At 33.4% G+C, this 12,715-nt stretch overlaps 1 protein-coding gene across 1 annotated transcript; it reads left to right on the plus strand.

Moving 5' to 3' along the window:
* The first annotated feature begins 6,098 nt into the window (after nt 1-6,098).
* On the plus strand, nt 6,099-8,435 carry LOC147290392 (P-loop containing nucleoside triphosphate hydrolases superfamily protein). The gene has a single exon (XM_086238570.1). It carries the CDS (start codon nt 6,526-6,528, stop codon nt 7,960-7,962), a length of 1,437 nt encoding a protein of 478 aa, XP_086094696.1. The 5' UTR covers nt 6,099-6,525; the 3' UTR covers nt 7,963-8,435.
* Nucleotides 8,436-12,715: the final 4,280 nt, after the last annotated feature.

Below are 12,715 nucleotides of genomic sequence, written 5' to 3' on the forward strand. Positions count from 1 at the left end.
TTGACCCAATGCGAGTACAATGCACAAAAGATGTCTTTTGGGTCAAATTTGGTTCGGCCTAATGATCTGTTGGTGGATCTGAGAATCATGGACAGACCAGCTTGGCCACTCGGATAGGGCGAAATGGCCCAAGATCGATTAGGATCAGGCCTTGAAAGTGTAGGGCTGGCTTGTCCCATTTTCCATCCCTATTGGCTAAGAAAATTAATTGACCCCAAAAAACACCTTGAACATCCAGGGTTATGCTAGAAATAGGTTTTCAAATTTATTTAGGACCACATATCATTGTGATTTGAGAATATATTAAAAAAAAATTGCCAGAAGAAAACAAAAGGAATTTCATCAAGAAGAAACAGATGGCTGTACATCATTTGAAATGACATAATAGGGCATTAGAATCCAAAAGTATTTGGGTGGGCATTAATTTTGACAGGTGGAAAATAGTATGTCCACAGCTAGCATTGTTTGCTTGAGATCAGTTGTAGTTGAAGCCCTGCAGGTAGCTATATAGTTGCCATCGAATCGTGTGTTCCTTGTTATATACACGTAACACACACGTTGTACACTTGTACATCCCATTCTTGTCTCTTTTTGTTTCTACCTCACAACCACCGCAAATGCAACAATCCCCTGCCGCCTTCACTTTCTCTTTCAGTTGTTTCATGGAATATGCCCATATATATATAACTAACTAGATGTTTTTTTTTATAGGAGACTAACTGGATGATTGACTCAATTATATAATTGGCTTGAATTAGTCTATGAATATATGCCAAGTATGTGTGCAAGTAAAAGACGCTTTGAAAGTCCATGACCTCCAATCTAACACACAATGAGCAAGACTAAATCACATCTGGGACATATCGCCATTTGACACAACTAAATGCATATTTGCTTAGCTCTTTGAGTACTGAGTAGGCACCGGAAGTTATATATATATATATATATATATATATATATATTATTGGCTAAATTTTACTTTTTGTCCATATACTTTCAATTGTTCTGATTTTAGTTATGTAGTTTACAAATCGTAGCAATTCAATGACACGATAGTATTTTCGTCCATTAATTTGTTAAATTCGTTATTCAATTACTAATAGTATGCAATATATATGACCAAAATTGTAATGGCTTGTAAATTTGCATTACCAAAAATACAACGGACTTGACAATTTAATAAATAAAAATGCTAAAGTGTCTTTGAATTGCAATGTTTTCTAAACTACAAAACTAAAATCATAACAATTAAAACTATAGAAACCAAAGTAAAATCTGGCCTAAACTATATGGACCAAAAATGAAATTTGGCCTATATTATTAGCACCAACAATTACATTAAAAAAAGTCCAACAGCAAAAGTAAGGGTTAAAACAAGAAAGAAAGAATGTAATACTTTTACGTTTTGTGACTGTAATACCTCCACTCTGTATGACGACGGTAACACATTTATATTGTGTTACTAATTTATGTATTATCATATGAATAGACGACATGTGTTATTAATTTACATATATATTTTTTATATATAATATTATTAAATATATATTATAATATAAGTAGATTGATAATACTCCAGTTAAAAATACTCTAAAAACACTAACGTTGGAATCTATTCTATAGGTATTGAATGAATAGTTGACATTAGTAGTATAGATATATAGGTATAGGATAATATTGAAAACCAGATGCCGTGGACGTAAAGGAGTTTGGAATTTTAATTTGCATAAAGTGCCCATGAATGCCTAGCTTTACGGTTTTACACTTTTACCCTATGAACAAGTCTCAAGCTTTTTTTTTTGGCCAGGAGAACAAGTCTCAAGCTTAGCCAAACAATCTCCGCAACTACCCAAAGGTCCCAAACCCGCGTCTAAATAACATAACTACGAGCACAAAAGTCAAGGGACCAGGATCCTCTACCTGGTTTTTCCCTGCCCGTTTATACCAGGCTTCTAATCTTGGCCATCCAAACAAATAGAACAACTGAGATGATGCCACGTCTGCAATCTCATTTTTTGTCACTCTTATTTTTCATTAAAATTACAAGATATTCTTACAAAAAATAAAAAAGAAGTTTCTAGCTCATCGTTTTTTTGAAGGGAAGGAGTCTGAGTCGTCTGACCCAGCCTCATGGACTCCGGTGGCCCATTCTCACCGACGGCAACTCAACCTCATCCTCCAGCGACCTGAACACAATTAACAACAGCCTTGGGATCCAACGTTCCCACCTAGATTTTTCCATAAACAGACACAATTAACAACACTAGAAAAGTAAAATGAAATAATATTTGAATATATAGCTATATAGCTATATAGCTAGATAATTACAAGCAAATTAAGCACCTGCTGGTCGTTATTATTCCAAGAAGCTGGTCTGGTAACAAGATCACTATGACTAAACCCCATGATGATCTTGGAAGTGCTGCACAAACCCCATTTCGTGGCCGATCGACGCTGCTTGTGAGACCACGTGCAGCTCGTAATTACTGGGCACCCCCCCGCCTACTCTTTCTCCTTCCATTAATTAATCAATGTTTCTTATTGCTTGCTTGGTTGCTGGAGGATGAGGTTGAGTTGCCGTCGGTGAGAATGGGCCGCCAGAGTCCATGAGGCTGGGTCAGACGACTCAGACTTCTTCCCTTCAAAAAAACGATGAGCTAGAAACTTCTTTTTTATTTTTTTAAGAATATCTTGTAATTTTAATGAAAAATAAAAGTGACAAAAACTGAGATTGCAGACATGGCATCATCTCAGTTGTTCTATTTGTTTGGATGGCCAGGATTAGAAGCCTGGTATAAACAGGCAGGGAAAAACCAAGTAGAGGATCCTGGTCCAAAGTCAAAACAACACTCAATAGTCAATATAGTTAGATCATATGGAGTCTTATAATTTTGAGAGGTCTCTGCTGGAGAGAACTTACAACAACCACACTCATGCATGGTCAAAGTTTCACTCTCTTGCTTTCCCTTTAATCTTAAAAGAAAATAAAATATATAGTTAGGCCCTAAAGTTAGTCAGGCTAAACTCTTAGAACCTATTTGGTTCACGAAATTAATTTTCATATTTGGTTTGTATATAAATAAGAAATAAAATTTGTTCAGTTTTTTAATTATACCTTTATCTATTTTATATATATAAATATAGTGTGAAGATTTTTCTTTCTTGATAAAATTGGTATTATCAAATATTATAAAGGTGTAACTATCTAGAAAAAGTGTAATAAATGTTTTCCCAATAAAAGGGAAAACAAAACTCAAGCTAAGAGAAGGAATTCATTTTTTTCATTTGGTGCATTAGATTCTCATGGATTAGAAAACCATTACCCATAATTTATCAAACCTGAGAATTAAATTATTTTTCAATTCTCACCCTTTCAAATCTTAAACCAAACAACCGGTGAGTTGAATACATCCGGCCTCCTTAAATATAACTAATTAATGTATATAACACTCTATTATTCACGTATCAATTACGTGAATATTGTTAATTGCCATGCAATTATGCCTCAGTCTACATGGTCAACTTCATCAAATTCTCGTCATACATTGATTACCTCTATCAGCATTTTTGATATGCCTGGATCACCTCTATTAACAACTTGATTTTTTTCCTTGATTATTGTTATTAGATTCTTTCATTTCTTAGTAAAATTTATTTGTATAAATTTGGTGTTTGAGTGTTTCGCACTCTATAAAATACATATAGAATTATTCTTTAAATCTCTTGATTTAACAGTTAGCAGCACATGAGAGGTGAATATTGCGAGACATGCCTTGTACAAAATTATTACACTTAAAAGAATTTGTTGTCATTGAACTTGACCTAGCTAGTCAAACTCAGTTAGCAATTTAATCCAGTTTAAACTATTGATTTTATTAAAACTTTACACAAAATGTCAATGCCTAATTGCTAGTAAGGATACCGAAAACTGAAAAGTATCCTGCCAAAGAAAGAAAAAGGAAAAGTTTCTTTAGCATTGCTTTTATTAACTTTTCATGTCTCTTACAGACTTATTAGTCATTTTGGGGCCAAAAAGTTGTACGTGGAATCACATATAAGTTAATGGAATATTGCTTGTTTTAATTAAGAAAACAAATTAAAGAAGACAAGAGCCCAACACACAGGATGTGAAAATAAGCCAAAAGCAAAATGGAAGTTGTCAAGTTGTTGGTGATAATGATGATGATGAGATGATCATATATGCATATATGTTGGAAAATTGGCCTTTAGAGCATTTCAAACTGTGTCGAGTGCTGTGTGCTGACGATTGTTCAAGTTTGAAAGTTGATGCATGAGAAACTGAGAATAAGTGAGTGAAGAATTTAAAAGAGGCTTTTTGTGTTGTGTCTTGTGTGTACCTTAATTTGTTTGACTATATCACTTATGTTTTAGACTACGTACACGTAAGATTTTCAAAATTATTGGAATTTTTGTTGTTGAATATTAGGCCATCAAATTACAAAAACTGTAAACTTGTGCAACGTACCAAACAAGCAAGCTATTTTGGTTTGCCTCTCCGTATGGAGAAAACTAGGACAAAAGATTAGCACAATTTTTTTTTTTTTTTTTTTGGATAGTCAAAGGATTAGTAGTTAGATACTTAGATACTTAGATACATAATTACATACTTGTCTGTTTGGTTATTGGTAAGTCATTAGTCACATATACAAGTAAAAGAAGAATATATAGTATCCAAATCTTACAAATTATGAATCTCCATAGACCATAGCTTAATTGCTATCTTCAACTTGGGATACTTGTTGATTTATTTTTAAAGAAAAATTAAAGAAAGAGATGGCCAATTAAATTATATGGGGGTTAGTGGATAATAAAGAAAAAAATAAAAAGAATAAACCGAATCACGGATGGATATTACTATTAGGAATTTAGGATACGTGTTGCATAAACTTGAATCAATATATGGGTTTATTTGTTCATGTTTTTATTTTTTTTATTTTGTTTCTTATAGAGTGACTGTATTGCCCCTCCCCTCTTTACTCTTTCACCCATCTATTTGTCCCACTCCTTATTTTTTTGAAAACCACTTTATGCAAACTACTCAGTACTCAGTACTCACCTTAAATATGCCCACAATTTAATTTTTGAAAACCACTTTATGCAAACTACTCACCTTAAATATGATTAAAGTATTAAATTCTGACCCTACTTATTTTTGTTTTTTTGTTTTTAATTTGTTTAGTTTAAGTGGCAATCACTGTCAACTAGTTATTAGTTTAATGATATTTCTCTCCACTCGACAAAAAAATAAAATAATAGTATTTATCTCCACTTAATTACGAGAAGTCTTAAGTTTAAATTTCATTTGCTGATAAAAAAAATGACCATGTCCACAATTGCTATAACCCACGCAATTGAGTTTTTTTTTTTCTTTCAACAATTTGAAGCTTTTTAGGTAAATTTAAAGATTAAAAAATGTAATTCAATTCATTTTAATAGGGGTGGGGTGAGTACTTATATGGATAGTAATAACAAAATTTGTTTTCAATTGAATAAAATAGATAAAAAATGCATGAAGTGAGGGACAAGTAAAAGAAAACAAATTACAAATTCGAAACCAAAACCAATAACTTCCGATCAATCCTTTTTAGAAGGTATTGGACCCAAAAATAAATCCTTTTTAGGTGAGAAAATTATTATAAAATCATATATCCTTTTCTCATTTAGGTTAATAATCACAATCCAAATTTAATTGGCCAATTAGCACACACCAACACTTATTATTACATATAGAGAATTCGAATAGGACATTGTACACCCACCTTAACAAGGAAACTTAATAAAACTTGTGGGTAGAGAAAAAAGTTAACACCATATAGAGAGATTATTATTGTCTTGTTGGCACTAGTAGTACATGGTAGAGAGAGCCACACCCACATATTATTAAGCAAAAGTCTACATAACCTAATAAAGAAAACGCCCATAACTTAAGCACATCATGCTTGGCTGGACAGCAGCTACAAATGACCAATAAATTAAAAATTAAAAATTAAAAACAGGAAAATTCATCATTTCCATGTCCCAAGACTCCCAACCTCTCTAAAAACACATATATATATATACATATAAAATGTTTCATCAAACACTTTAGTTTAGGCTGTAATTTCGCTCTTTCTTGTACTCTCTCTCTCTCTCTAATACATACACACTACGCTTTGACCCATCGAAGCTTGCCGGCAAGTAGCCGTCTCCGAATTAAATACTCCCTTTAAAATTTCAATCCCTTCCCATTAAAACTCTCCGTCTCTCCCCCCATCATCTATATTCTTATCTATAAATTTCTTTTTTGTTCTTCTTTTTTTTCCCCATATTTTCTTTTACTCATCGTCTTCCTCAGTCCCAATCCCAATTTGGGTTTGTACCCACCATGATTTTCCCTTCGAAAAGAAGGAAAAGACTCATCAAAATTATCCCATTTTCACCTCAAACTCTGCAATAGCCAATCGATCATCACCCACTTTAAATCTGCAACTTTTGGCAATTGGGTCTCCCCCAAATTCCCAAAAAATGATTCTTTCAAACCCATTTTTTCTCATAGCTTCAATCGTCTGTATATTCGTCTCTGTTCGTGTTCTTCTGTACAAAACTGGGTTGGTCTTCATCGTCAAGAAATGGTGGAGGGTCTTGGAGGACTGTTTCCATGTCTATCAGACCTTCAAGGTTCCAGAATTCAACGAAAGCATGCAACAAAACCAGCTCTATTGCAGAGTCGCCGACTATCTCCACTCTCTGTCCTCCATTGAAGACTCGGACTTCACCAACCTCGTCACCGGCAAAAAGCCCAACGAGATCGTCCTCAAGCTCGACCCCAACAACCAGACCATCGAAGACGACTTTCTCGGTGCCAAGGTGATGTGGACGACCGAAGGCACAGACGCAACAACCAAACGCTTCGTTTTGAAGCTTCGAAAAGCCGATAAGCGCCGAATTCTGAGGCCCTATTTGCAGCACATCCACGCCGTCGCCGACGAGCTCGAGCAGCGAAAGCGAGACCTGAAGCTTTATATGAACTCCAACGGAAGGTGGAGAACGGTGCCGTTTACTCACCCTTCGACGTTGGAGACGATCGCCATGGAACCCGATCTCAAAGCGAAGGTGAAGTCAGATTTGGAGTCGTTTCTCAAGGCCAAGCAGTACTACCACAGGCTGGGTCGGGTCTGGAAGCGGAGCTTTTTGCTGTACGGGCCGTCGGGTACGGGCAAAACCAGCTTCGTCGCCGCCCTGGCCAATTTTCTAAGCTACGACGTGTACGATCTCGATATCTCTAGGGTTTCAGACGATTCGGAGCTGAAGATGCTTTTGCTTCAGACGACGGCGAAGTCGGTGATCGTAATCGAGGACTTAGACCGGTTCTTAGCCCAAAAACCCACGGGTCCGGGTCTGAGCTTTTCGGGCATATCCAATTTTATGGACGGGTTGTTGAATTCGTGTTGCGCTGACGAGAGGGTCATGGTTTTCACTATGAACGCTAAAGACCACGTTGATCCGGGTTTTCTTAGACCGGGTCGGATCGACATCCATATCCATTTTCCGCTTTGTGATTTTAGTGCCTTTAGAAATCTCGCTACGAGTTATTTGGGTGTGAAGGAGCACAAGCTTTTTTCCCAAGTGGAGGAGATTTTCCAAAGCGGGTCGAGTTTGAGCCCGGCCGAGATCGGGGAGCTCATGATCGCGAACCGGAACTCGCCGAGTCGGGCTATCAAGTCGGTCATCACCGCGTTGCAAACAGACGGCGATGGCAGGGGGAATGGGAAGATCGGACGGCGCGGGTTTGATAGTAGTAATAATAATGGCGGGTCGAGAAAGTCCGCGGAGGAATCGGGTGAACCCGGTGGGGAGGGCGTTCAAACGGTTAGGGACTTTAGGAAGTTGTATGGCTTCCTGAGGATGAAAAGTAACAGAAATTCTCAGTCGTTCGATGCGGGTTCAGCCAAGGATGGCTGATCGGACGGCTTGGATGCTGGGGATGTTTGGAGGGGCATATCAGGTACATTGGGTTCAAGGATACGTGTCGAATTCTAATTGGGTGGAACATGTGATTGGAGTTGTGCCTGCCCCTAGAAGAATATAGAATTATTATAGGCAGAATTGCAGAATATTGCATTTAAAGCATATAATTTAATAGGACGAATCAACAAAGCCAAGCATTTGATAGTCTTTTGATATTTGTTTAGTTAGATTGCATGCTTTGTAGATAGCTCAATTGACAATTGGAATTTGATTCGATCTTTTTTTCTTTCTTCTTTTTTGGTAGTTTGTGTTGGAATGCTCTGGTTTTTGTTAGTACCACCCTGTGGGCATGTAAATGACAATGTTTTATTTTATTTTTAATTGGTTGATAATATGTAAATAAAAATGTTAGTTGATTACCAGAAAAGAAAACAGAATTATTAGCTGGAATATAGAGTTCCCTTTTATATTTGTTTTCCAGAAATTCAGTGTTTATATTACTACTTTTATTGAAAAATAAAAAAAGGTAGCAAGAATTATGAATGTTTTCTTAGAGGTCAAGGTAGAGAGGCATGCTTATTATTATCTTCATACAGGCATACACCAACACTAAAAAGTAAAGCAGTAATCAGATTAATGCTTAATAGAGTGAAATTAGTAATCAAATTATTGCTTAATATATAGAGTAAAATTAGTAATCAAATTATTGCTTAATATATAGAGTAAACTTAGTAATCAATTTATTGCTTATTAGAGTCAATATTTTCCAGAAATGGATGATAATCAGTCCACACTGAAGAAGATGTCAAATTTGTGATCAAAGCTCACATGTTGCCACATCAGTAGTAGATAGAGTTAAACTTTTATCTTTAATTACAAACTAAACTAAGTTACAGGAGTATGCTTACAACTTATCATAAAAATTTTAAGTGAACATCTAACAAAACCATATGAACCAATAATGTAATTTGGAAAAAAAATAAAAAAATAAAAGGCATTGGGCCTACTAGTGCAAGTGACTAACAAAAGTAACAAAAAACAAACCTATAAACCTCAATCAATCTGTGTCTGTGTAATGTAATATCACTGTTTTTAGTGCCTTGTTTCTAATATTAAAGGATGTCTGAGTGCCACATTTTCCCTGCTCCCATCGTTGTTGATAATGTATATGATTCTGCTTCCTTTTTCTCATTTTGTCTTTGGCCACAGAATCAGCCAAAATTTAGAACAAACATGAAAATTTGTTAAATATATCATATGTGACAAACAATAATAATAATAAGCAAGGAAATGACATGGCCCTCATAGGCTTGCATTTGTTTCCTCAAATCGTTTGCCAGTCAATTCTAAAGTTGATGCTCCAAACATTGAGAAGTGGTTGTAGTTTTTTTTATATGAAGAACTATAAATTTATTGGGGGAATTGTTTTGTCTGCCATATACTTATTAGGTCGTTTTCAGTCTGACTGTTGCAATTTAAGTACAAGAAGGTGAGACATTTCTACTGCCAAATGGGATAGTTTTTTATTCCCTGAATTGGTAATTTGGTATCACTGAACTGTAAATTAAGATTGTTGTTTAGATCAAATCATATATGAATATATAATCTAGGTTCATTGTCATTATCTAGTGACATAGTATGTCAAATATTTGGAAATTAATTTCTCTATTTATGTATTATAATATGCTTCAAATTTATTACTTTTTCTTTCATTGAAAAGCTGACTTAATTACGCAATATATGGTGAGGAAAAAATCACGCTACAATATGACAATCATCTTCGATCAACAAATTAAGTAAGTTTATAATTAATAAGTTCATTATAAAAAAATAAAATAAAAAAGTAACTTCCTTAGTAAATAGAATCTTACCAACTACTAATTGATCAAATGGCATTTTTACTAATTTTATTGGAAGAGGTTCGTCGAACCTCTCTTCCCCCAAATAAAAAATAAATAAAATTTTCCCTCACGAAAAATTAATTAAATAGGATGATAGGAGAGCCAACATTATTCCCTAACAAAAGAGAAAGACTATTGTTAATTACAACATGAACGTCACTAACCTATCAAAAAAAATAAAAACAAGAATGTCAATAACTTTAGTATAGAATTAAGACCGCGGCTCATTATGACCTTCTCCATCCATGTATGACAATTGGGACAATAACAATTTTCTTTTTTTTTGGTTGGCCAGTACAATAACAATTTCAATATACTAAATACCTATCCATCCATATATGACAATTGGGACAATAACAATTTCTTTTTCTTTTTTTGGCCAGTACAATAACAATTTCAATGTACTAAATACCTATCCATCTAAAATGTCTCACCGATACCAAAAAAACAAAAGAAAAAAAAAATGCCTCACTGATTTTTTTGTTTTTTTTGATGATTATGCATGTCAAATAATTAACCAACAAATTTTGGTTTTACTTATTTTTGACCTCTCCAATGTCCCCATATTATAAAGGCATGCCTGAGCCTTACTCATGATATTCTTCTGTCAGCAATTAATATATGATTGTTCTTCTGGTAAGTAATTAATATATGACTTCAAGTTCGCAGAAATAGATTGCAAATTTGCAATGATGATGGGGTATCAGAAGGTACGTTCTTCTTAGTCACTCCAGCTGGTTCTTTTATCATCAATTAAAAGTTTAATGCCTATTTTTCCTGCCACCCTAGGATATGTCCCACAGGACCACAACCCCAAATTTATAGGACATACATACCCTTTTTCTTTTTAATTACTATGAAATATTTAGCCTTTTTTTTGTAATAAAAAAATTATGTATATATACAAAAGAGTTTTTTTTATTAAATAATATATTATAGTATTAGATTGTCAATTATCATTATTAATTATATAAAATTATGTATAAATGTGTAATTTTCATTAATAATTTGAGAACATAACATATTTTAATTGTTACATTATTAATAAATTAATTAATTAATAATTAAGATTATAACATGTCATGTCAATTAATTGAACAAATTATTTTAGTTTGAGAACATAACATCTCAATCAAGACTATACATTTAATTCCAACTAATCAATAATGTTAATTGATAATTTGAGATTATACCTTTTCAATTCATTTTGATAAGAGAATATTATTTAAATATAAATCCATAGGTGGTATATGTTATAACATTTTGGACTGTTACAATTCATTTTGGCTTGAAATAAATTAAACATTATAGCTTGCCTTTTAGCAGTAATCATGGATGATTACCTGGTTTATTTACAATGTCATGCGCACGCACGCATGACATATAAAATGAGCATGCCACATTGCCACAATATTAGTCCATGAATACAGGCACTAGTCATTTTGAAGAGGTGCCATGCCAGCTGATCTTCATGAATAAAATTCATTACATGAAATTTGTCTCAATAAATGTGGACAGATCAAATGGGTAACTTTGTGACATGATTATTGATGCCAATACTTAACACCAAAAGGTAATGCATCATTATTGCTAAGCATAAGTAGTTGGAATGTAATGAGTATGCCTAAGCTAGGCAAGCTAGAGCTATATTATATAATAAAATTATTAAATTTGTTCATCAAATTATGTATTTGTATATATATTAGTATTTTTATTTGTTCGAAATAAATAATTTGTAAAATGAGCAAAAATTTAAATCAATAAAGTGTTGTCATATCATTTAATATATAAAATCTGGTGAACAAATATAGTAATCCTAACCATACTCATATGTTAATATGTTATATATGCTTATTTTATAAAGAAAATGATTTCCTTAATTCCAATTTCATAATTATTTTATTGTTAATAATTTATTATGTAGTTTTGGTTTGATGGTACCCATAACCTAACTCATGATTGTATTTGATAGAGTTTTGGAGAGTGAGAGTGATAGATCGATAGGCCAAGTGGCCCAAGTCCAACAAACTTCTTTTACTTTCCCAGCATAAAGAAAGAAAGAAAGAAAGAAAAAGAAAGAAAGAGTAAGCAAATTTGATAGAAAAAGATGTCTGATGGGTGATGCTTGCCTATTTTTTCTGTACCTACTGCACTGCCTTGGGGCATACACGTATCCCTATCTTGGGGCACAAATATTATTTTCAAGCCGTGCAAATTTGGTTTGTCTTATTAGCCCTCTTTGGTGGGTAATTTGTACTTTTGTAGCTTGACAAGCTCAAATGAGTTATGAGGTTTAGCTTAAATGACATCTAACCAACGTATTAGATTTTAAAATTTTTGGTAAAATTTTATTTTTTTAGGGTGTCGAAATTAAAACACATGTTTAATAATTTTTTGGGAAGATTTCGCCGAAATTTTTGAAATTTTTGAAATTTCGGCGAAATTTATCAAAATTTATCGAAATTTTCATATTTTCTATTTTCTCCAACTTTAGAAATTAACCAAAAATAGCTCGAAACTTCAAATAATTCACCGAAAAATTCTACGGACTCGTATTGATGAGTACTAATTTCCTATAATCTCAAAATAGTCAAATTGCTTTCAAAAAAATTATGAAAAATTCTATTCTTATAATTTAATTCTGAAAAAAATAATAATCTCCAAATTCTTGAATTTTTATTTTCTAAAATTCATTTCTATACAACTAAACTCTAGAACCACAACGAAAGGTCTAAGTTAGTTCAAATAAATTTAAAGAAATATCTAATTCATTTAAACAAACCTTAAAACAAATTTGAAAATTTTAAGTAATAAAATTACCATAAGCCAAAATTTGGGTTGTTACA

The sequence above is a fragment of the Dryas octopetala genome, chromosome 3 (genome assembly GCF_963921425.1).
Source record: "Dryas octopetala chromosome 3, drDryOcto1.1, whole genome shotgun sequence".
Classification (NCBI taxonomy): Eukaryota; Viridiplantae; Streptophyta; class Magnoliopsida; order Rosales; family Rosaceae; genus Dryas; species Dryas octopetala.